Here is a 25,792-nt window from a genome sequence, read left to right as displayed (position 1 = left end):
ACGGCTGCAAAATAAATCCTTAAAATGTCATTACATTACATAATCTCAAAGAGTGTTTTTGGACAGGTTATTGAGACTCACAGGGTACTCTGTGACAACCCCTTTGTAAACTTCATAGAACTCTTCTGCATTGGCCCGGTCCATCGTGAACTGTGGAGCAAGAGGCGGGAATTTATTTTGATATGAAGGGACCGACATTTGCTTACTCATAGTTAACATATGTACACTAACGCATGAGTGGATTTATGACTGGCAGTTACATTACTACAGATGGAATGCCCTAGGGTTACGATGCTAGGGTGTGTCTGAGTGAGTGAGGGAGGGAGGGAGAGACTGAGTGAGTGTGAATGTGTCTGTGCGTGTATCAGCCTACTTGGCTAACACATAAACAGTGGGCTGTGTGTGTACGTGTGTGTAAGTGAGTTTGTGGGAGAAAGTGTTTATATGTATATCAACATAGTAACAATACTGTATAACATCAATAAAGTGTGATGTGTGAGTGAGCCAGAGAGTGTTTATATATATATCCGCTAGTAACTATATAACTAATAGAAAGCACGCTGTGTGTGTTTGTGAGTGCTTTGGATACGTCTGCTAAATGCCCTAATTGTAATTGTAATGATGTGTGTGTGTGTCTGTGAGAGAGTGTGAGTGAGGGACTGAGCGAGAGAAAGAGTGTGTTTGTATATAAGCGTAGTAACTCTGTAACATGTGTGTGTGAGTAATGTGTGTGCGTGCATGCGTGTGTGTGTGGAGTGACGTTAATCGATTTCTCTCCACCCGGGGGCTGTCACTGAGCATGACATGTGACTTGAATCCGACAATGGATCCAGCAGGCCCCGCCCCTCCCCTACCAACAGATGACAGATTAGTGAAAAGGTCACCCAGTGCCTCGCCGATGGGCACTTCGATCCGTGACACGGACCGGCGAGAGCAGATCTCTCACAGCCCCTGAGCTGACCAACGGTTTGCACTCATTTTACATGTGACTGTTCGCCGTGAGTGAGGTCTGGTTATGTCCATTTTGTTTGCCTAGTCCTTAATCACAGTGACAGTCCAGAAGGGCTCCCCAGGCTCCCCATGATATGACACCACTCCCCAACCCTGAACCAAGGAAAGCAGGGTTAACCTGCTGTGTTTGGGGACATTGTGTCCGTGCTGGACCTTAGTGCACACCCAGCCAAATTGGTGATGCTGTTGATCAAAATCCTTTTCTGAGTGGCCTGACAACTGTACGTTGTGTGCCCAGCACATCCCCAACTAGATTGTGACCCATTTTGAGTCCTGCTCCAGATCTTAAGAACTGATGATTCCAATTACTAGGAAAAGCTCCCCCTTAAACCCAGAGGGAAGAAACCTGGAGAAGGAGCCAAGAACAGGGAGCGCTCCTTCCAGGGAGGGCAAGGAGGGCAACGGGAAGACGTGTCTGGGTAGATAAACAGGCTTCTTTCAACCGGAGGTCTTACCATCTGAAGGGCTGAGATCTCGAACCCGGCCTTACTTATGGAGTTCAGGACCTTCCCTGCCAGACCTGTGGTAGCAGAACAACAAACCAGGATTCAAAGACACATTCCATCACCACAGCCAACCACATGAGGAACCCCATGTTAATGTGCTATTATAATGGCCAATTAGTTAGGATCAGACCTTCTGCCAAAAGGAACACCAGCCACCACCCAATGGCTGGTAGATTTGAAAAAAAAAAAAAATCAGGGTTGATCAAACAATTGCATGGCTGATACATTTTTCCACTCTGGCATGTTAAAATATACAATTCTAAAAGTAAAACTTGGATGAAAAGGGCTGTCTGCTACAGGCTAATGTCTGCAGAGGGATTCTCACCCCACACATGGGCTTACAGAGGTCTAAAGGGGGGGGGGGGGGAATTGTGAGAGGAGAGAAGTTGGGGGAGAGACAGAGACAGAGGGGGGGAGCGGGCGAGAAAGCATGAGAGCAGAGCGGAGAGAGAGAAGAAAGAGAGAGAGAGAGAGAGAGAGAGAGAGAGAGAGAGAGAGAGAGAGAGAGAGAGAGAGAGAGAGAGAGAGAGAGAGAGAGAGAGAGAGAGAGAGAGAGAGAGAGAGAGAGAGAGAGAGAGAGAGAGAGAGAGAGATGAATCTGGCTGTGAGAAGAGTCAAGGTTAAAGCGTTGAAGAGAACATGGAGCAGCCCCCCCTCCGCTAATGTAATCCCATTCTGATAACACAAAATGGAGGCTGGCCGTCCTCCCATAGAATCCTCCACGGCTCAGATATGAAACTCTGTATGTATAGAGCGGCCGCGGTTACTGGCCGCCCGGCAGACAGACGCACTCCCCTGGACCTATCTCGCCGCCGCGCCACAGGGCCCAACTACAAATGATAGCAGAAGAAAACTCATCACCCGGGGCTGTTGCTAGGAGATCCGGGTGCCAGGCAACAGACTCAGACTCTCCTCTATATTCCAGTCATGACCGCAACTCGTTTTACTCAGACACCCTCCACCAATACACACGTCACAGATTAAACGCACCTTTCCCAGTGGGGAAATCAAACGTGCAATACATAAGGGAAATTAAATGCGTCCCCAACCGGGGTAAACATTAGACCTTCTCTACCCTGGGTAAATCGAACGCATCCTACCTAGGGTAAATCGAACGCACCCTACCCGGGGTTAATCTAACGCACCCTACCCGGGGTTAATCTAACGCACCCTACCCGGGTTAAATCTAACGTACCCTACCCAGGGTAAATCTAACGCACCCTACCCGGGGTAAATCTAACGCACCCTACCCGGGGTTAATCTAACGGACCCTACCCGGGGTAAATCTAACGCACCCTACCCGGGGTAAATCTAACGCACCCTACCCGGGGTTAATCTAACGCACCCTACCCGGGGTAAATCTAACGCACCCTAACCAGGGTAAAGCTAACGCACCCTACGCAGGGTAAATCTAACGCACTCTACGCAGGGTAAATCTAACGCACCCTACACAGGGTAAATCTAACACAGCCTATCAAGGGTAAATCTAACAACCGTATCCAGGGTAAATCTAACTTACCTTGCCCAGTACATGCCCCTACTACATTAGATGGGATGCACGACCCTAGGTAATGTGAAACAATCTACTCAGGGTTCTGGAGTACTGTGTTGAAGATACATTTAGTATCAGGCACGACCTTAGTGGTTATCTGGGGTTATGTGCATGGCCATACAGCATGAGGTGCTAGCTAGTAGCGGTCTGGGGTTCTAATGTGCCACCATACAGCTAGTGTGAGGCGCTAGCTAACAGTTGTCTGGGGTTCTAATGTGCCACCATACAGCTAGGGTGAGGCGCTAGCTAACAGATATGCAGAGCTCCTGTGTTACCCCTCAGTGCACCACAGGCCCGACTCTCTTCAAAACTAAATGTTATTGTAGCTTCCCCTCCGAGCTGGAGTTTACCTTGGAAGCCGTTGTTCTGATACCAGAGAAGAAGAACAGGGAAGGACGTGCAGAAAATATATATAAATAATGGAGGGGAGGGGGGGGAAGAGAGAGAGAGAGAGAGAGAGAGAGAGAGAGAGAGAGAGAGAGAGAGAGAGAGAGAGAGAGAGAGAGAGAGAGAGAGAGAGAGAGAGAGAGAGAGAGAGAGAGAGAGAGAGAGAGAGAGAGAGAGAGAGAGAGAGAGAGAGAGAGAGAGAGAGAGAGAGAGAGACCACCGCAGGGAAGAAAGTGTAAACAGAGCAGAGATCAGATGCTTCCCAGACCTACGGGGAAGAGCAGTGCCTGAGGGCCAATCAAAACACACGATCATGTTAGGGCCGGTCCCCTAGACCACAGCAGGGATGTAGTCTGATGACCCCAAAGTTGCTGTGACTTTAAACCTAATTCTGACAAGATGCAAAAAAAAATAAAAAAAATAAGAAAAGCCTATACCCCAGAAAATAGTTAAGGGCTAGTTGGGATCATTCTAAAATAACCAGGCAAGCTTAAAGTATTCTTTTTTTGTCTAGGGTTTTTTCTAGCATTAAAGGCTAAGTAAGGTCATTAAGGCCCCGTCCACACGAAGCCGAAACGGGCGAAACCGTTACGGTTTCGATCTATCCGGTTTCGAAGTATCTCCGTAAAGACGAAGCCAAGCGAAACCGGATAGATCTGTAGAAACGCTGTAGTACACATTCCAGGCCCATAAGGGGCGCTGCTTCTGGTACACAAATCCAGAAGAAGAAGAGGCGAGCATGCGCATAAAGGCTGCCCCCCGAACCACTAACAACACAAACAAACAGCTCTTCTACGATGGCGAACTAGATTCTCAATAAATAATGGCTTAGCAACCCAACAAGGGACATGATATGCTGCAGAACGATTACAAGCTTGTAGTCCGCCATCATCTTTTTCGTTGTGATTTCTGAGACTCCGCGGGCTTAAGAGCCATTGGCTAGGAGGTCGAGGGGTGGGGCGATGACGTCATGGTTTGCGGTTTCAGTCGGTTTCAGGCGTCCACACGAAACCATAACGAAACCGGATAGATTTGAAACCACCTCCGAGGGTGGTTTCAGAAGTTTGCGGTTTCGGTCAGCGGATTCGCCGGCTTCGTGTGGACGGAAGGCCGAACCGTACAAGACCTTTGCGGTTTCGCCATGAAATCGGCTTCGTGTGGACGGGGCCTAAGAAGCAGGGTGGGGTCAGGCCACTTGCTCAAGGATACGTACAGGTGAGGCTGTGGAAATTGGGGTTTGAACCAAGAACATTTTAGCTAGCAAACGATCTGCAGTGGGGGTTCTCAGGTGATGTAGCAGGTAGGGGGTGTACCTTGAGAGAGTGCATGTGGCTTAATGATGCAACACGTGCACTCCGTGTATTGGGCCGTGTTGGAGGGGCCGTGACCAGCCGTGGAGGGGAAGAAGAATTCCACTTCCTGAGAGAATCAAACATAAACCAAAACATACCCATTGTCACCCAAAAGTGATCCACGGACAAAATAGGGTCAGTCATCCCGGTCTACCGCAACGCATTTTCCAGTCTCTCTTATTAGCTGTGTACACAGTCACCGACAAGGAGAACACATATGGAATTTATACTAAACTATTTTACAAAGCGATATCCCAAACTTGTGATGGAAATCTCTCTCAGAAATCCACCTTGTCTTTTAAATTGAACTGAAAGTCCCGCCCTCTCCTCTGCATTTTTCCTTTTAAAGTTGGAGAGGAGTTATGTAGTTATATAACTTAAGTTACATGGGTTTTAAACCCATGCTAACTACAGGTCCCGCCCCCTCTCTCTCCTCTCAACCTTTGTAACTAAAAGTCCCGCCCCATCTCTCTCTCTGCTAAACAGTGTAACTAAAAGTCCCTCCCATCTCTCCCTCCCTCGTAAACAATGTAACTAACAGTCCCGCCGCTCTCTCTCTCCTCTCAACCGTCTAACTAAAAGTCCCGCCGCTCTCTCTTTCTGCTAAACCAGTGTTTTTCAACCTTTTTTGTGCCACGGCACACTTCAGATAAGGAAAAGATCCCACGGCACACCAACATGTTATCAAACGCGAAATTTATTAAAAAAAAAAAAATAAAATACAGTAGCATTTACATTTATTGTTCAAAGACTTAAAACTCACTCAGTGTGAAATCTGGGCCTGATTAGATGCACACAAATGTGGTATCCTGGCAGAAATGTATGAGAGGCACACCCGTACTTCCTCATCAATTGATCTGTTTTTAGTCTTTATTGCATTTAGACTTGAAAACCCAAGCTCGCAGAGGTATGTTGTGGAGAAAGGGAGCAATGTTGAGAAAGCCTTGTTTGCCACGATTGGGTATTCTTTGGCAGCAGTCAACCAAAAACTATCCAGCTGTAGGTCTGCATGGAGCAGTTTTAACGTGCAATCTTCTTTCAGTTCAATTATTTGTTCTTGCTCCTGCAAAGTCAAATTCGTGACTTTATCTACCACAGACCTATATGGGTCCCTGACCCAGTCAAATGAGTTGGTGTTGGCTGAGGGAAAATAAAAGGATATTTTCTCTTCAAGTGTTTTCAGGTGTTTTTTGATCAATTCGCACAAGGCTGAAGTGTTGACCTGTTCTTGCCATTTTTGGGCTCTGGGGAACATTTCGAGAGTGTCACCCCTTTCCAAATGCTGAGGGAGTTCCTTGAACGGAATCCGTTTATTTTGTCCGTGCTTGAAAGAAGGTTTTCATCTCGACCTTGCATTAGCGCATTGAGTTCATTCAGATATGCACACGTATCTGCCATGTATGCAAGCCGCGCACACCATTCATCACTTGCAAGCAGCTTTTGCGTCTTTGCGTCATCGAACCTCTTCTCTTCAGTGAAAAATATTTTGAATTCCTCCCTCAATTCATATACGCGGGCCAGAGCTTTTCCCCGGGACGACCACCGGACCTCCGTATGGAGCACTAAGGCCTTATGCTCCGCTCCCATCTCCTCACACAAAATTGCAAACAGTCGGCTTTTCACCATGCTCACAACGTTATCCAACACACTGGCCAGCTCCGTTGGCAAAGTTTTGACAACAAGTGCCTCGCGACGTAAAAAGCAATGCGTGACTACAACATCAGGGTTCTTCTCTCGAACTCTGCTCACGAAGCCTTTGATGCGCCCGCCCATGGCTGCAGCTCCGTCAGTGCACACATTTACACAACTCAACCACTGAAGTCCTCCTTGTTCAAGGTACTCTGATGTGACCCGAAAGATTTCCTCTCCTGTGGTTTTAGCGGGCATTGCTTTGCAAAAAGGGAAATTCTCACGGGTAGCCTCTCCATCCACAAAGTGCAAGTCGGCCATTAGTTGCGCTTGGCCACTGATATCTGTGGATTCATCCAGTTGCAAAGCATATTTCTCACTTCAACTTATTTTCTCCAAAACCACACGCTCTATGTCCGCAGACATATCATCAATTCGTCTCGCTATGGTGTTATCTGAGAGGGGGACTTTAGCCACTTCTTTCTCTGCATCTGGGCCTAGAATGGCATTGACAATGGCTTTGCAGGCTGGTAATATTAATGTTTCCCCCAGTGTTTGTGGCTTTTTTGAAAGTTCAGCTACTAAATAACTAGCATGGAGGGCTTTCTCTGACACCTTTGTGGCTTTCCTCATCAAAGTTGCCGGTTTCCCAGTGCTGTCACGCAAACAAACAAAATAGTCCGAAGGCTTATTTTGTAGGGATGGGTGTTTGGTTTGCAGGTGTCGCTTAAGCTTGCTAGGGACCATGGCACTGTTTGATAGCTTCTCCCCACATACTACGCATAACGGACACGGTGCAACAGGATCCCCAGTAAAGGAAAAACCAAATGACAGATACGTGTCACTGTACAGCTCACAGTTTTTGCTTTCTTTTGAACACCACTTGTTGTGGGCTCATCGACTGGATTGGTTATGGGGGGACTTTGATCAGGAGTGGGTTCTTTTCTTTTCAAATATTCATCCATGTTTGCGGTGCGTTACTCGCGTGTACATCAATGACTTAATCTGTAATTTATTGTTTGCATATCTGTCAATTAATTGCGCTGCCTACCGCCACCAACAGGCATATGGGAGTATTTACGTTGCATACCACCAACAGTGCGACCAGGCTCAGACTGGCTTACAATATATATATTTTTTAACCAATGAATTGAATTTGCATCATTTTTCATGGCACACCTGTCCATCTCTCACGGCACAGCAGTGTGCCGCGGCACAGTGGTTGAAAAACACCGTGCTAAACAATGTACCTAAAAGTCCCGCCCCTCTCTCTCTGCTAAACAACGTAACCAAAAGTCCCGCCCTCTTTTCTCACCAACGACGCTCACTTGGAGCATCTTGCTCGAGGCTGTCTGTCCTGAGATGAGGTTTACTGGAGGTAGTGTTTAGTAGGGACGTTACCCTTGCGGCCGAAGCGACGGAGTCGGACCCGTGTCCGGCGTTCTGGGTGCCGTCCGTCCCGAAGCGCGCCCGCACGCTGCCCTGCGCCTCCTGCCGCGCCGTCGCAGAGTCGGTGGGGCCCAACAGTCTGCGCCACGCCCCGATGGCCTCATCCCCCATCAGCTCCATGGCAACCACCGGCCCCGACGACATGAACTGCACCAGGTTACTGTACACGCACACGCAAACGCAAAGCACACACAGACACAGACACACACGCACACACAGACACACACAGTAGTTAATCACTTCTACCTTCTTAGTAAGTGACATAAGAGCTGACCTAATTTTCTCCTTTTCTCCTTATTGCACCATGGGTCAGAGATTAACGCAATTTCGATTCCTCTGTCGGAGATACATTTTGGAAATGACAATAAAGCTGACTTTGACTTTGAATATCTAATGCCGCTTTTCCACTGCATGGTACCAGCTCGACACGACTCGACTCGACTCAGCTCGCATTTTTTGCGTTTCCACCGCGAAAACATGGTATCTGGTACCTTAAGTGGCTGCTTTTTCTAGTACCGCCTCGCTCTAGGTTCCAAGCAGCTGAGCCGATGCTAAAAGGTGACGTCGGCAGACGGCCGGCCACTGATTGGCCAGAGAGTGTGACGAAGTCACGAGAGCGACATGGCAACCATGCTGGTAACGGCCATAGCAGCGCCGCGGCCAACATATTCCACTTCTTCAACTTCTTCAACATGCCAGCTAATAATAGTAATGTTATCGATGTCCTCCATTGTTGTTATGTGGGTTCTCTCCATGTGTGGGTTGCGTAGGTGTTGTTTGCGTCGCGTACAAAAATACGTCACGGCCCTTTCGCGCAGCCGACCCCGCCCACGTCCAGGAGGTACTATTTGCGGTGGAAAACGACCCGTGCTGCTGCCGTGTCGAGTCGTGTCGAGTCGTGTCGAGTCGAGTCGAGTCGAATCGAGCTACATGTGCGGTGGAAAAGCGGCATTAGAGACTTTTCATTTAGGAGCAGGAAGGGGTGAGGTGTCATCTTGCACAAGGACGCGTACTGTGGTCACCAGGGTTCAAACCCAGGACCTTTCGGGTGGGAATCAAACACCCTAAGCAGTGTCCAGCCCAGGCCTAGTGAATCACTCCCACTGGTTAGGAGGAGTTCTGACTCACGTCCATTCATTCCTCCCACAGTGTTGTTCAGGGGTCACATGATGCTGGTGTGTATGATATATGAGAGAATGAAGACATTGTCATCTATGAAATTAACCCAGATCTCCGAGCCACAGGTCTGGGTAGCAGGTGAAGCATGGAGAGACAAACCTGAAGAAGGGCTTGGACTGGTGCTCCATGTAGAAGTCTGAAGCCTGGCTCCTGTAGCGACAGGGTAGAGGGTTGGAGAGACGTCATTGACCCCAGCTTTTACACCCACACTCATCCCTTTCCTCCGCCCTTTTCTATGTGCTCAGCAGCACAACATTAAAAGCACTAGTGCATTGGCGCCGTTTTAAGATCGATGGAAGGTTTAAAATATATTCCTTCTTGAAATCATCAATGTTGCAGAGATAACATTAAGCATTGCCTAATGATTCTTTCCAGTACTTGCTGAATGATACTAATAGCTATTAGATACAAGCTGTACAAATACTGGAGTCAAAAACCTGCTTTGACTTAAGTGTCTTTCATTGGAAACTGAAGCGAATCTTATTAAATGAGTAACACTTGTACAAGATAATACAAGGTAACAGATGTGGCGCTTCACTTTCAGTTTGACCGTACAATGTTAGCGTGGTCATTTTAGCCTTGATCACGATCAAGTTGGCTGTGTGAATCGTTTCCAGGATGTCTCCCAGTCTGGACAGGGCGTCCGGCTTCACCATGGCCAGGGTCCTACCGGGATAGGGGAGAAGAGGAGGGAGTTAGTGACTGACTCACCGACACAACACACAGAAACAGAACAACAATATGTTAAATCACCTGGCTGCGCTATTGATCAATGGCGAATGTCGAATCAATGACATTTTCCTTCAAAACAATCATTACTTGAGTTACGATTATTGATTTACCAACGGCCAACGAGTGACCTAGCTACATAGCCCAAAGCCTGTCCTCAATAGTGGGCCTGAATATCATGTTTCTTTTACTTATTGTTGTTATGTTACACCAAACGGAAATGTGTTTTCATTTTTAGCAATAATAACACGGCTGCCCATCACTAAGGCCATGCCGGAAGGGAGAGGAGATTAGGAGTTGAATCCAAAGGGAATGTAGCGGATGGGGATTAGAGTGGCTTTGCGCGGAGGCCAACGGCAGCATACCTCTCCTTCTTGCTGCCCAGTTTGTTTGCCGTGTACTGGTCTCCGTACTCCACAAGCTTGAGCTGCCGCGAGAACACGTTGACCAGGCTGCCCACGAACAGGTCCTGCTGCTGGAGACCTTCGTACCGCGTCCTCCGCAGGAAAACACGCTGGTTCTTCACGTCAAACTACACACACACACAGACACACACACAGACAGTTACACACACACAAACACAAAGTTCCACCCACAAACAGTTACAGACAAACACAGAGAATTACACCCACCTAAACACCAAAACAATTAGACTCACACATATACAAATATATTGAATACACACACTGACGCAGACAAAACAATAATAACCCATTTTTTCCTGGTTGGTGAACAAGCTGTTGAAAAACACAGTTTAGACCAATATGTGTTGTAAGACGTTGTCATTCCACTAGAGGGATCTATTACTACTAAAGGCCGATTTAGGGTCGTTTTAGACGCAGAGACGTAAGCACGTAATTTACACAAGGGACTTGTTTTAGACAAGTTTTGATTTACGGTTCCTTTAAGGTTCCTTAAGGATTGCGCGTGTTGCAAGGGGATTCTCCGCCAGAACTGTAGGGGGAGCAACGAACGAATCTGTGGGCGTGGAAGTTGAAATCGCTGGCTTGTTTATATTTATAATTATCATAATTCGTTCTTGTGTTTTCTTCTTCTCCTTCTTCAAAATTCTTCATTCGCTTCTGTCACGGCCTTTTAAAAATGGTGCTATTATGCTGTAAAACCGGAAATGTGAGACTCCTGAAAGGATGTGGTTAGCTGGCCAATCACAGTCTTTGCGAGCTGCGTAGGGCTGTAGTGTTTAAGTCGCATAGTCAGGAATTCTGGGCGACGCACTTAAGCACGTAAGGGGGGATATTTTACCGCGCAAGGGAGGGTTATGTATCTTACGTGCTTACGCGTTACGTCTAAAAAAAGAGCATATATCGGCCTTCAGTCATTAAGCTTCAATCTAAAACCACTTCCAGTGCATTCAGATACATGTCATTAAGTTGCAGGAAGGTGGTTAGACAGTACACAGACTGGTCATTAAGGAGCCGGTATGGGTCATTAGACAGTATAGAGATTTGATTGCAACCTAGAAAGGAATCTCTTGTTTGGTCTCCCAGATGTAAGGTTCTGGGTCGGTCCTCAATGTCCACACTACAGCCTGACCTGTAGGCAAGATGAGCATGATGGCCCTCACCCACTCTACCTGCTCCTGAATGATCCTGTACATGAAATGAACTGCAAGCCACTTAAGATAAAAAAAAAAATCATTTGATGAAAGGCTAAATGGTAAAACTGTCCAGAGCCTCTTGGTGCCTACCATCTCAACAGAGCCGTCCTTGGGGTAGTAGAGGAGCTGGTAGCGACGCAGGAGGGTGGCGCTCGGGTCATACCACTCAGCCAGGAAGGCATAGCGGTCCTCCTGGGAAGAACAAGATGGTCATGTGATCTCACACACTGACCAGACTGGTTTGTCTTTAGCTCTACTGTTAAATTTAGAATGCACTTTGTTGAAGAATGTGACTTTGCCGTTGCAACATTTATGCACTAACACCACTCATGAATTATAAAAAAGCTTGCCTTTCTGATTCATACGGGGCTGTCTGTGCAGCGATTTTTTGTTTTAAGTTTACTTATTTAGCAAAAGGCCCCAGTCTCATTTGACATTTGCTTTGGATATAAGTGTCTGTAAATGACTTAATGTATTTGCTAAAAAGATACAGTCGCTAAAGACAGCAGTTAAGTAGGCCTAGACATAACAATTCATAATAATACATCCTCAGTCAGTAACAGATGTGTCTGCTTTTTCTGCAACATTGAAGAAAAAGCCAAGGAGAGAGATATAGATAGATAGATACAATATGCATGTGTATCTTTTCAGTGTCCTAATTATTTGATAGGAGAAATTTCAATGCCAATAGTGCTCCCTCTTGTGTATTTCACTATGATCTACAGCTGACACGATATCGGAAATGTACTTATAATGTATTCCTGCAATTAAGTTTCACTACTCAAATGTTTTAGGGGAATTGGTGCTTTCGCTCAAGCCCCAAACAACTCCAGATAATACTCTTCTACCGAAAACATCACCCAACATGCTCAGTTGAGCATGTTGAGCTGATGTTTTTTTTAACAGTTCCACAAACGAATGACACTTTTAGCCAAAAGCCAGCAAAATAACATTGGTTACAGTTTGTGAGTAAACCAACTTGTCACACATTTCTTGACCCACGAACCAGTCAAACGTTAAGACCAGTAGTGGTGTACATGTTATCATGCGAGTAAACTCAATAGATAGCTAACTGCTAATTGCTATATACACTCATCAGCGTGAAACGCAAATACTACACCTTTAAAATACGATGTACAAAACCGCAAGACTTAACATACCATTTGCTTTCAAACGTCGTAAGAAAATGCGTTTATTAAACCTATCTGAGTTTCGATGACATGGGTGAGCTAGCAGCGCGCTCCAAACTGCACAACGTTTCCATAGTTACGCGGTTGGGTGAAAGGTTATAATGGCATGTTCAAAAGCAATTGGGTAAAAATCGCAGATTGTTAACGGTTGCCACACAAATGTTCATGCAACGGTTGCAAACATACGGTTGCAAGCATCAATTCTATATTATTAATAATAAATATGAACATATTTGGCTGATTATAACATTGTTGATTGTATCAAGTTGGAGATTCAATAACGCTGAGCCACGCGCCACCTAGTGGCAAATGAACACCTGGGTGGTAGACTTCCATAGCTCCGAGTGTTCCTGAATGCAACCTACAGTGCTTCAATAAAGTGCTTTCACTACTTTAAGAGGAAATAAAACATCCAATCTGTGTAAATCGTGTGTGCGGCTACACACGATAAAAGACCTGCTCGTTCTTACTACATTGCTGTAATTAGTGTAATGTGTTCCAAGGAAAGTATAGCATCTATCCGGGGAGCTGGTCCTCTTATCTTGGATGGTGGGCTAGCAACGGAGCTAGAGGCTCAAGGTTTTGGGTTACAGGTAAGTTACAGGTACCTTAAAGTTCACCTGGTGGTCCACTTAGTTATTGCTAGAACTTGCGACTAACCCACCTCCAATCGGGTTCAACATAAAGTCTGTTTAAATAAGTTTAGCACCAATCTCGACTGCACAGACATATTTATTCTACGTATGAACTCATTGCCCCCTGTGCATGGCGGTTCTATATCTTCTTAATGAAAGCCATATAAACGCATGGATACACAGCTTACACAGCATGACTTACACAGCAACTATAGCCTGAATAGGTTGTGAATGACAACCTTTTACATATGTGTGTTGTTTGTGACCATAATTTATATTTATGTCAAAATATCTGGTATCTGGTATTGGTTAGGCTTTATACACCTGTGATGACAATGCTAAATCCTACTTATAGGGGGATCCATTGTGGAGTTCCAGACTCTTGCATACTAACCCACAGGCCATACAAGATGCCCATTACAGGTAGGCCTGCGCCACAGTACTACACGCATTGACTCAAACATGTAGGTTCAGAAGTATTTCACAAATTATTTCATGATATATTTCCGTAGGTTTCTTGACAGCGGAGCGGATGTGGTTTCCACGGCGACCTACCAGGCCAGCATCAAAGGCTTCATGGAGCACCTTGACATGAGCTTAGAGTCGGCCCAGGAGCTGATGAAGTCAGGAGTTCACCTGGCCCAAAAAGCCGTCCAGCAGTTTGTCACCAGCAACAATGATACAGGTGTCTTACTCATTCATGCATTACACTGGGAGCAGGTAGGGGTTAGGGGGTGATATTGTTCAATGAAACCTAAAATACCCCCCCAATTCCCTACTTGCTCCTTAATGTCCTGTATCTGACTTCACTGTCAATCACTTTGTATTAAAGAATCAGGTAAATGACAACTAGTAAAATAAACAGGAATTGAAATTGAGAGAATCAGCTAATGGGAGAGAATAAGTCATGTTAGCAAGAAGTGGTAGACTTTGGATCTATAAATACTTCTTAATGTAGCCCATAGCAACATGCCATTATATCATGTCAGAAGGCTAGACCAAGTGCACCATGGTACAGACAATCACCCTATCATCAAGTATAGACCCAGGTTGATTTCACTGGTGAAAGAAGAAGTGTACAAGTGTTATTTTGATTACTTCATTTTCTCCTTTCCCTGGCCAGAGCGAGGGCGACCCCTGGTGGCGGGGTGCGTCGGTGCATACGGTGCGTTTCTGCTGGACGGCTCGGAATACTCTGGAGGATACGCTGAGGCGATGAGTATAGAGGTCAGCAAGTTGTAAAGAACTCTGAATAAAGACAAATTGATTATATGAATGGAGAAGAGCTGTGGATGAAGTTCAGGAAAGTTTTAGTAGGACATCGAAATGAATGAATTGAGTCTTATGCCAAGAGAGTGAATGAGTGATAAAAATGATGTAACAAATGATTGCATGAATCCCAGATCATAGGAGTGTACCTCCTGCCCATACCACATACATATAATCGAAATGTATTGATCCGTGGGTGATGGTGGTGATCCCCCAGGAGCTGAAAGCCTGGCACCGGCCTCAGATCAGCTGCCTCGTGTCCGCGGGCGCAGACCTGGTAGCTATGGAGACCATCCCCAGTGTGAAGGAGGCGGAGGCCTTGCTGGAGCTCCTCCGAGAGTTCCCCAGCTGTAAGGCCTGGCTGTCCTTCTCCTGTAAGGTAGGAGCTCCTTCTATTCAGTTACACTCATGATTTACCCAATTTATGGGTGAGAGAAGGATTTTGCAACCCCAACTCCTTACATTTCTGAGCATCTGCTTCCCGGCACATCACATAGTTTTGAACCCAATCGACACCGGCCGCAATAATAATTATAATAATAATAATAATAATAGATCAAATTTATATAACGCTTTTCCTGGTGCTCAAAGACGCTTATAACAATGTCCCTGTGAACAGGGACATTGATCAGCAAACAGCAAATCCAAGATCCCCGTGCACACAAACTCCCGCACAACTAACACCTGTAATAAACCAATATGCTTCAATGCATTACTAAACAAAATCCAAATTAAATGAGTCATTTTGTGTAAACCAACCAAAACACTTTTAAAAGGGGTATTTACAGGTGCTACATTTGCATGGCCTCACACGATTAGAAAGTCAGTGCAGGCAGGGTGACGGAGCCTTCCTCCTCAGGACGGCCGGTCGCTGTGTGACGGGAGTCCATTCCTGGAGGCGGTGCGGCTGGCTCAGAGGTGCAGCCAGCTGGTGGCCGTAGGGGTGAACTGCTGCTCCCCGCTGCTGATACGGCCGCTGCTGGACACGGTCAGCCCGCTGAGGAGCCCCGACCAGCCCTGGGTGGTGTACCCCAACAGTGGAGAGGAGTGGGATAGACTCAGCGGGTCAGTGTTAATGCTACTGCTCGTAGCACTTGTAGTACACACAGGGTCAGTGTTAATACTACTGCTTGTAGTACTTCTAGTACAGGGTCAGCGTTAATACTACTGCTTGTAGCACTTCTGGTACACGCAGGGTCAGTGTTAATACTACTGCAGAGTAGTATTGCACTCGCACACACACACACCGAGGGAGTTTAAGTACTACTACTATACACAGTGGATCAATTTTGAAGAAGTACTTGGAATTTTTTTTTACTTACCCATAGTCAGACGAGAAGGACAGTATTATTTCAGCCCAGTCCTCTTCCAAGTTCTTGATTAGCATTCGTTAAAGATAGCAATAGACTGACTTGACCGATGGCTCCTTTGTCTATGAAAAGTCTATATAAATGTTTATATTTTCTGCACGACTGCAAAGGTTACACCAGTGTTATGAGTAATTTAAGATGTATATTTTTTAAAACCTCCAAATGCTGCTATAAAACAATCAAGGATGTTGTTTTTTGGTTTTGAGATTTACTGTTATCAGATTTTCGTCAACAAAAATCCCCCACTATCCCCGACACATCAAACTATTGTAGAGCTACATTAGTTGCCAAACCCATGACAGCACTTTCCGTAATCAGTATTATCTACAACTGTGTGGAGGAAGAAATAAGCAATCACCATACTTTTTAATTCTCAGGTGGAATGCCTCAGGGTCAAAGGTTTCATCCATAGCAGAACTGAGCCAGGAATGGTTGAAACAAGGAGCCACGATGATTGGTAGGAACAAAACAAAGGAAGCCTGTTTACTCATCTGAACCTTCTTGGTGTGGCTGTGGTAGTGTTATTATCGAAGCGTTGGGAAGAGAGTACTACTCTCCACAATGTGCCATTAGAACACTACAAACACTGACCTGAATGGCTGCAGTCATTTGGCTTAGAGGTAAGACCATTTGCCGTCCTATGATTGAACGGCTGTGATTGCTGGTTTGATTGTGCCGTTAGAGAGCCCACCTTACATCACTGTAATTACCCGAGTCAAAAGCAAGTAATAACATTGATTTTTTTTAACTTAACCGTATCTTCGACTGGTTTCTTGTTGTCTCTTCCATCACTAGGGGGCTGCTGCCGCGTGGGTCCCACTCACATCACGGAGCTACGTAAACGTCTACTAATCAAGTCAGTCAGAATTTATTTGAATTAAAATACTTATTAGATGCCAGGGCAACTCGTTTGTACAGGCTCTGAAACTAAGGTTTTGTGTCACATGCTAAGAAAAGTTAAGGAATGGATTGACACACGCAAGTGTGTAGCACCCACCTGGGGGGAGGCCAGCCAGTATGCGTACGTGTCAGGGTTGTGCTGATGTTTTCATAATCATCTGACCAGCATGATCGACTGACACCCAAAAGAAAAATGTATCCAAATCCATCCGAAAATGGATGGTACAACTGTGCTCTCCTTTCCTTCCAGCACAATTCCCATGCTGCTCTCATCCTTTCCATCGGTAGTCATTGAATGATAACTTCAGGGGTATCCAACCTGGGCCCCATTTTCACATCATTGGGTCGAAGGGACTAATACGGACGACAATTTTTGGAAATTGGTCTGGTATCGAGCGAGCAAGCTGCAGACGCAATCAGCAAAACAGGCAGCAATGTAATCCCTTGGGGCAATCACACTCCACCACCTCTCCACCTCAAATAAGTGCTTTATTTTCCACTGAGACTCAGATTGTTATTATGTCTGACAGGATAATTTGAAAGGATCCCTACAGAGAAATACAACCTTTGTTCTTTGCCTTTCACTAGATCGAGTCTGAATGTTATTGTGTAGCCAAGTTGTTGCATGAAAAGAACGCTGGAATCGTGAGTGAAAGGTGGAGAGAGGACTGCCAGCAAAGTGTTTTTTGTGTTAGTGTTGTCTAAAAGATTTGTGAAGATCTGTGAAGGAGGGTTGGGTTTTACTGCGACTATTCAACTTCATAGCGTGAGATTTCAAGGCAAGGCTTCTCTTTGACACTTGGTTAGACACAAGAAACAGACCGGATTAAGTGTAAGGCAATGAAAAATGTTGAGTTTCTCTTTAGGGATTTTGGTTCTCTATTTATTTACAAGATAAGGTCCCATGAGAGACAGCTGCACTGGAGGAACTTAAGCTTTTAGCAAAGTGTGACCAGTACTGACATCAATCATCAATTCAACACCAAGCATAAACAGGTCTTCAGCAATTTCCCGGATACAGCAATTTAACACCAAAATTATATTAAACGTCAAAAAACAAGTTTAAGAATAGCTTCTCAATATTATCAAAACTTTCCCAGATCTTACCAGTGTCTTTTAAACACAAATGTTTGTTATCCATCATGTCATGTGACCAGCTGACTCTGTCGTTATGGTTACAGGTGACGATGGAGCCAATCGACCCTGGGGTGTTATCGCCGTACATCTTCCCAGCAGATTCCCTTGCTGCATGAAGGTGGAGTTCAACACGGAGCCTTGGCAGCTACGGCTCACCGATACTTTATAGGATCATGAGAACAACAGCTGATACCTGATCTGGAACAAAAAGCCATTTACCATTTAACAAAACTGCTGGTAAAAATCATATGTCTGTACTCTGTTTAAGTGTAGATACCTTGAACTGTGACGGTGTATTGAAGGATAATTGTTATTGCTTGATACCGTCAACCTTCATTCATTTCTAGGTTTTTCAGACGGATCTAAAACTCGGCCCTGTTTTTAAAATACTTGCTTTGCTACAAAACCGGAAATATATATTATTATATTGAATTTGTCTCCATAGGAAGAAGCCTCCATTGGGTGTCAGTTTATTGATTTTCATTAATACATTCTGTCCATTAAGCAAAAATAGGAGTTGTTGTGGACCCTGAAAAAAGTTATTCTGTTACACTGAACATTCCTTATTTTAGTTGCATAAGCACTACACAGATTGTTTAGATCAAACGTTCGCACTGTAACACAGATTACCGCAGGCCTTAACCAAGAAGAACCCTTCAACACACACATTGTTCCCCTCTTCTTACAGAGCTCAGCACTCTGGCATCAACAGACAACACAACCTAGTACCGTTGCAATAAGTTAGACAATATAGCATTAAGTTCAGATGTGTATCACAGTATTAAGAAAAAGGACCTGAATTCATTGAAGATTATGTATTTTGCAAGTTTAAGTTAAATGCTTATTTCATCATTGGTCACAGTCTGATTAAACAACTGAAATAATCCGATATCCGAGTCAAAGGTTTCTATTAATATTTATTGTTTTCCTTAAGAACTATGTCCAAAACACTGAAGGGGTGTTGAACATGGGGGTTGAGGGTATCAAATATGAAGGGAATATGTTTAAGACAGAAAACATGAATAGGATAACTACACTACACTATCAGCAAGGGTCATCCAGGTTCATGAAGCTCTACTCCAACTTATTACACTTAAGAACAAATACAATAAATAAACAATCGGCATTCATTCAATTCAAACCACATAGCATGTCACCAGATATCACATTGTATTTACTGTAGAGCGCTCTGTTGCACTATAGTCCCTGTTGGTAGCTCAGATTGTCAAAACAAGACGTACTGTTTATTCAAAGAACCATAGGAATCATTTGACCTAAAAAAGTTGGGGGGGTTTAACGCTTCTACCCCGACATCTGACGGCCTCCAGGTTCCCACATGATGGTCAAAGTTTAAACTAAGCTAAAAGTTAAGTAGGGTAGCTCATAGTTTAGCATTTAACTTAGTTAGTTGTTACTATTTTAACCTTACATTCGGAGTGGAGAGGGAACGGGAACGTTGCGATTGTAGCGTAGCGTAGCAGTTGTACCTCGATGTCTCTGGCGTGGTTGGAACACTCATCTCTCGTCGCGCGCCGGCTCGCTCCCACACCTCAGTCTGTCAGGTGCTCCTCAATGTCACACCCCGCCGGGCTCCTCCTCCGGTTGTCCGTCGTGTTCGACAACCGCTTCCAGGCAGTGTCCTTCGGACTTCCCGTGCTCTGAGAGCGTCCGAGGCGGGCCAGGCGCTTGGCGGAGGTCTTGTCCTCCCCGCCGCTGCCACTCCCCTCGGGCGCGGGACAGTTGGCAGACTCGGGCTCCCGCTGGTGGAAGTCGTGGCGCAGGTTCTCCAGGTTGAGGGCCCAGGGGCCCAGCTTCTGCCAGTGCACCCTCTGGAAGGCCATGATGCAGTGGAGGTTCCCGCCCACCTGGGACCAAAAGGACCATGGTCACAACATTGCAGGCATTGTTGAATACCTTGGTTAAGGATGAAAGGCTAGTGGGTGAAGGGCTACTACTTAGGGATAGGGCTAAGAGCTAGCTGCTAGGCTAAGGTTAAGGAATAAGAGCTAGCTGGTGGGCTAATGGCTAGAGTTAACTGGAGCTCAGGGCATGGACTAAGAGCAGGCTGGCAGACATAGAGCTTGGACTAAGAGCTAGCCGGTGGACTAAAGGCAAGCAGATGGGCTAAGGTTCAGTACTACGGCCTACTGAGTGTTGTCAGGTGCAGGCCTAAGAAAAATAACTATACAACTGTACTTTGGAAGGTTGGAAGCAAACAATGCCATAACCAGCAGAAAAGGAGAGCAGGAAACCTTCTTGGTCTTTCGGTACTGAATCCCCCTCTCTGTGTGGCGGATGTCCAGGTACTCTGGGTTCTGTGTGTTCAGGTCCGTCACGATATCGAGCCACCTTGGTAAGAGAGGGGCTTTTAAAATCGGCAATCCATTGCTAGGACCAACATGACATGTGTTTGGTTTGAACATTGACACTGACACATTTTTACGGTGAGTGGTTTGAGATGTCTTACTTTTACAGTGAATAGTTTGATCACTGACTTACCTTATGCAGTCGACAATTTAAAGTGTCTTACTTTTTAAAGTGAATGGTATCGGAATGTCTTTGCTTTAACAGTCCAAAGCTTAGAGTGTCCTTTTACAGTGACTAGTCCAGAGTGTCCTACCTTTTACATGAAACTGTGTTAATTGGCTTACTTTTTGCAGTGAATCGCCGGGTGTTTCCTGCTCGGCTCTCCGATGAGAATCCAATGTTCCGTGTCGTTGGCTGGCAGAGCCCCCCTGGGAACCCACAGGAAACAAGGGCTCAGTCCACAGAGGAAGCATGAGGAGACGGGGGGGGGGGGGGGGGCGGTGAGCAGAGGCGCAGCTACCTGTATGCCTTGGAAGCCTTGAGGGGTGTGGCCTCGAAGCCCACCGGGCAGAAGTAGTGGTTCTGACAGTGGTAGATGTAAGCCATGGACGCGTCCTTCAGACCCTGGGTCAGCTTCTGCAACGCCCCCTCCGCTGGAAACACAAAAGCGTTGCTAAAGCTGCATTCAATTCTGAATAGATGATATATTAGATAAGATAATAACTTTATTTCCTCCCATACATGAGAAGTTCACTAGTTACAGCATCCCATGTAGAATAAAAGATGCAATCATATAAATCAAGAAAGTTATGGTACGTCCAGCGTACATAAAAAAAGAAAATCACACAGTGATTACAATACCATGTCATAAGGGCATGGATGACACATGCCTAAGGGTTACATAACAGTTGAGGCTAAAAGTCAAAAGTACAGTGGAAAGTGCACATTATTTACATTGAAGTATGTGAAGTGATTGGTGACAGGACAATGTTTCATAACAGTTATGTTATAGAGGCATATTGGCATATTACCAGACCTTTGAAATGAAGGTCAATCAAATGTCCCTACGTCTACGCACATCAAGGACAGTACAGCACAGTACTCGTGTGTTACAGTGGATACAGGTCATCAATAACAATGGGCAATGATGTATTGTTTCGATAATGGAGCATATTCTGTTAATAATGTCCAAGCACAGTGGTCTGCAATGCATTTATTTTCTCCAGGTCATTGCTACTGATGTACTTTCAGTGACACCAGGATATGCTCTCTGGGATTAATACATGCCTACCAGTATTCTGATTTACAGGGCCAGTTTGGGCTGGACTAAATACATGTATATAATCACGCGTTCAATCAAGGGGGAGCACTGTAATCATGGGAGGAACTCAGGACACACAACAATCACAGTGGTTACCATAGCAACAATATGAGTGAAGGTGAATACAAAATACAAAGTGATTACAAAGAGCATGAATGAGTCTCACCAGTTTCCCCTGCAGTCTTGTGCTTTCCGTGGGGTTTGTACAGAATATAGGAGCAACCTCGAACTCTGAAGTTTTCATTGATTTGCCGGAACCATCTGGAAGTGATGAGAGAAATATGAACGATGTCATCGTCGCCTTCATGGATCTCACTGGTGAAAGCTAAGGATCGACCCTGAACTGACCCTCACCTAATGAGGGTGACTTTAATGACCTCAGCCTATTTGGTCCTAATGGCCTCACCTCATGAGCGTGGCGTTCCCGGTAAACGGTCCGAACTTGATGTCTTCGAACGGCGGCTGGAAGCCCAGGATGTGGAGGGCATCCTCCTGAGAGAGGGGAGGAAGGCTGGACGCGCGCACACACACACACACACACACACACACACACACACACACACACACACACACACACACACACACACACACACACACACACACACACACACACACACACACACACACACACACACACACACACACACACACACACACGTACTTTATCACAAGTTACCACAATACCACTTCGACACAAAATATACAGATGCATTCTCTGATCCATCTCTGTGATGTAGGAACACAGCCAGTCTCTGTTTCATCATCAGCAAGGGACAGGAAGTGAGAGGAATACCTGCCAACAGGTGACTTCTCTGATCCATCTCTGTGATGTAGGAACGCGTTTCAACATCAACAAGGGACAGGAAGTGAGAGGCATACCTGCCAACAGGTGCCTTCTCTGATTCATCTCTGTGATGTAGGATCGAAGCCAGTCTGTACTTTCAACATCAACAAGAGACAAGAAGTGAGGAGCATACCTTCCCGCCCCCAGCGTGCTGTACAGGAAGTTCCAGCAGGAGATCAGCGAGGAGATCCCACACGACGTCTTGTACTGCGGCCGGCTGATACAGTACCTGAAGATATAATAATCACACAACAAATAATACATCATAACTTAACCAATATTAATTTACAACACCTTTAGATATATTAATAACATAACAAATAATACACCATCTGAATATATAAAAATAACCTGACCAATATTACAATACCTTTAGATATATTAATAACATAAACAATAATACAATACCTGAAGATATAGTAACAATAACAAATGAAAATGACATTTAGATATGAAAAGGTAAAACTAGATTATTTTCCACTTTTATGAGCAAATCTATGTGATGATGAAAATGTCAGACAAATAATAGTAAATAGATGGATGACTTCATATCGTGAACTTGAGCTGTCTGATAAAGGGATTGATGCATTCATAACAGTGAACTTGTGCTGTCTAACAAAGGGATGGATGAATTAATTATGGTGAACTTGTGCTGTTTGAAAAAGGATGGATGACTTCATAACCATGAACTCGTGCTGTCTAACAAAGGTATGGATGCATTCATAATAGTGAACTTGCTGTCTGTGTGAGGTTACCATCTCCGGAGGTCCAGCACCTTCCTCTGTCGGAGCTCCTCCTGGGCTGGGTGAAGGGGAGGGTCCTGGAGGTTCCGGCTCTTCGTCTTCTTGGAGCCCGCCTTCTTGGGGTTGCCTGTGGACACACCAAGGAGAGGCTGTTGTGTGGTGAGGCAGGACAGAAGGGTTTCATCATCGTCGTAAACATCGGGCAAATCCTGGCGGTGGCTTAACAACAGATAGGGGACCTTCCTTCCTCCAGCATTCAAATCGTTTTACTCAAATTTACATTTTGGTATACATTCTCTGCACAGTTCTGCAAAGGCTGGGTGTTGTTCTGCACCACTCCTGGGCCACCCCTTATAGACTAGTCTAGACACGCCACTGGCCTGCTGTATGAACTTACCAGACCCAATGTATTAAAAATGACTCACTTGTTTTACTCTTCCTAGTCAGAACGGCCGCGAAGTCTGTTGTGTCGATCTCCCAGGCGAGGATAGGTTTGTTGTGGGCGGACATCTCCTCCATATCGTAGTCCCCGTCCGACCCAACGCTGGTCACCTCTATCTGACTCAGCTCCAGCAACGGCTTCACAATAAGAGCCCCCTCTTCATGCATCTTGGGCACTGCGTCTCTGCTGCTGAGGGTGTCCGGTTGGGGGCAGTACACGGCTGTGGCCTGGTTTAGGAGGGCGTAGTCGGAGCACACCGTGTAGAACGTCTCCTGGGAGTGCGTGACCGGACAGGTCCACTGGATGTGGAGTTCGGCGCTGGACGCCCGACGTGGTTTGGCCGTTTCCTGAGACGAGAGAGAGCTAAACACGGCGCCGCGGCCATCTTCTTGCTCGCCGGGCCTCTGCGGCGGCGGCCGGCCAGGCAGGGCACAACAGTTTGCTTCTTGACCTTCTGACGGATTCGGCATCGAACCGTGGGCTGCTTGGACGGGGCAAGAGAGGGCGGTGAGCCAAGCGTTGGAGCCGGACAGCGGTGGTGGAGTCCAATGGGGAGGATTATTTAATCTGAGGATCAGAGGGATAGTTTCTTAATTACTGAGAGGATGAAGTTGACGTACTGGACGTCAACATTTGACTACAAATATGGTCTAGCCAGTCATGCCCTCAGTTTAAAATCTTCGGTAAAACATTGTGAGGAATACGGTTATGTTGTGGTGAACCCACTGTCTCAGCTGGAGTTCAAACACTATGAGATCGGTCAGTACATTCAATATAAGTAACTGGGGTTCATCACAGATAAAAACTATCTTGCCCCTGTGTTAAATGCATTCATACGATGTTAAACCTATGACTGTGCCATTAATTAGTTAGCCTCAACATATAAGTCAATTGAGAAAAAGAATGAGGTTATCTGGATATAGAGAGATCACAGCTTCAGTGGTCACCAATCACCCTGGGGCAAGCTCTTATTTAAACATGAGAATAATGAAGGGGGATGTTTCCTTGCGCTGGGAGGAGGTGTTTTGAGTGACACATGGTGGTCTTTCGTTGACTGACTGACATGGCGTTTTCGAGCAATCGGATTTGCTTGGGTTTTCAGGTGATCGGACTGGCTTGGATTTCAGAGTGATGAAAATGAAAGATTACTATTAGTGTAGTAATAATCACAAATTGTGGTCAAAGGCAGCTGGAGTTGTTTACCCAGGGAACTACAGGGAACTACCCAGGGAACTGCTCACAATTTCACAATATTACAAAGAATAATCAAACATATATTATGCTATATAATATTCTATATTATATTTGAAATAATACGAATTCATTAACACATTAATGGGCACATAGGTCCGTTCACTGATGAAAGTCAAAGACTTGTTGCTTCCAATATCAAAATCTTGTGCCTTCTTGGCTCCCGGCAGGGAACTTGACCAACTGTCAAAATTAAATGGAGATAAGCATCACACATCAATCAGTTGTCCTTAAATAGACAGCTCCACAGATACATGGATTTTTTTCCTGTTTTCTCTAAAATATATATTTTCTTTAAACGGTCATGTAAGCTATGATGGTTTATATATCTAAAAAAAATAATACAGTGTTGGGGTTCAATGGCTCTTTTGAAATGTGTTTGTCAGTATTCTGTAGTAGTAGTAGTAGTACCATACGGTTATATGACGGTAGCCTATATCATAGGGAGCATAGCGTGTTCAGAAACGCCTGCACCTGTGCAAAACCCACCTGACTCCATCCCACAAGCATGTACAAATTTCTCATGTTTTGTGTTTCACACAGCGAGGAATTACATTACAATCGACAGCAAATGTCTGGCCATCATTAAAAACAACTAATGAAGCCTTTATTTTAACACACTGTGATGGCTCTGTCTGACCATCACATCAGCTGTTGGTAGTGGGAACCAAATACGCACCACTATAGCAGCTCTGGAAACGTCTTATACGTAGTTTAAATGTATATTTTTGACTAGGCAATAATCATGGGTACAAAATATATGCAATTTAGCCATGCATCCAATAAAAAGATAGTGCTGACCATTTACAAACAAATAAAACACCACATTCTTACCCGTCCTGACTTCCGCATTCAGCGAGATAATGTGGACGGACTGTACCACTCCGTGGACGGGTTATTCTGTCAAAACTAATAACACCTAAATTCAGGCCTAATTGCCAAACAAAAGTAGAAAACATGACACAAATCAT

At 45.3% G+C, this 25,792-nt stretch overlaps 3 protein-coding genes across 5 annotated transcripts in view; 1 reads left to right on the top strand and 2 right to left on the bottom strand.

Moving 5' to 3' along the window:
- The window catches only part of nme7 (NME/NM23 family member 7), a 21,978-nt gene extending 9,284 nt beyond the window's left edge, over positions 1-12,694 (bottom strand). The window contains exons 1-9 of one of the 2 annotated variants that reach the window (XM_056604371.1): positions 12,573-12,694; positions 11,503-11,604; positions 10,160-10,326; positions 9,621-9,731; positions 9,165-9,215; positions 7,839-8,046; positions 4,770-4,875; positions 1,467-1,531; positions 82-150 (exon numbers count right to left, since the gene is read on the bottom strand). In XM_056604371.1, coding sequence (XP_056460346.1) covers positions 82-150; positions 1,467-1,531; positions 4,770-4,875; positions 7,839-8,046; positions 9,165-9,215; positions 9,621-9,731; positions 10,160-10,326; positions 11,503-11,604; positions 12,573-12,575 — 882 coding nt within the window. In that variant the 5' untranslated portion in view covers positions 12,576-12,694. The remainder of the gene's footprint in view (positions 1-81; positions 151-1,466; positions 1,532-4,769; positions 4,876-7,838; positions 8,047-9,164; positions 9,216-9,620; positions 9,732-10,159; positions 10,327-11,502; positions 11,605-12,572) is intronic. The other variant, XM_056604372.1, reaches the window with a different exon arrangement.
- Positions 12,695-12,864: 170 nt separating this feature from the next.
- Positions 12,865-18,821, top strand: zgc:172121 (uncharacterized protein LOC337599 homolog). Its single transcript, XM_056604374.1, has 9 exons — positions 12,865-13,195; positions 13,593-13,660; positions 13,750-13,922; positions 14,361-14,464; positions 14,724-14,885; positions 15,366-15,571; positions 16,254-16,333; positions 16,672-16,732; positions 17,958-18,821. Exons 1-9 carry the CDS (start codon positions 13,094-13,096, stop codon positions 17,959-17,961), a joined length of 960 nt encoding a protein of 319 aa, XP_056460349.1. The 5' UTR covers positions 12,865-13,093; the 3' UTR covers positions 17,962-18,821.
- On the bottom strand, positions 17,005-25,735 carry LOC130393658 (basic immunoglobulin-like variable motif-containing protein). 2 transcript variants are annotated; one of them, XM_056604369.1, is made up of 10 exons: positions 25,656-25,735; positions 23,554-24,137; positions 23,141-23,255; positions 22,519-22,614; positions 21,948-22,052; positions 21,708-21,802; positions 20,741-20,873; positions 20,565-20,648; positions 20,166-20,262; positions 17,005-19,778 (listed from the first exon to the last, which is right to left on the bottom strand). In XM_056604369.1, the coding sequence occupies exons 2-10, from the start codon at positions 24,038-24,040 to the stop codon at positions 19,464-19,466; spliced, it is 1,527 nt and encodes a 508-aa protein (XP_056460344.1). In that variant the 5' UTR covers positions 24,041-24,137; positions 25,656-25,735; the 3' UTR covers positions 17,005-19,463. The 2 variants fall into 2 exon arrangements, with proteins under 2 accessions (XP_056460344.1, XP_056460345.1); XM_056604370.1 differs by having other exon boundaries at positions 25,501-25,657.
- Positions 25,736-25,792: the final 57 nt, after the last annotated feature.

Source organism: Gadus chalcogrammus, chromosome 12 (genome assembly GCF_026213295.1).
Source record: "Gadus chalcogrammus isolate NIFS_2021 chromosome 12, NIFS_Gcha_1.0, whole genome shotgun sequence".
In the NCBI taxonomy this organism is placed as follows: Eukaryota; Metazoa; Chordata; class Actinopteri; order Gadiformes; family Gadidae; genus Gadus; species Gadus chalcogrammus.
Note: the sequence above shows the minus strand (reverse complement) of the source record. Positions and strands in the feature narration are given on the sequence as shown.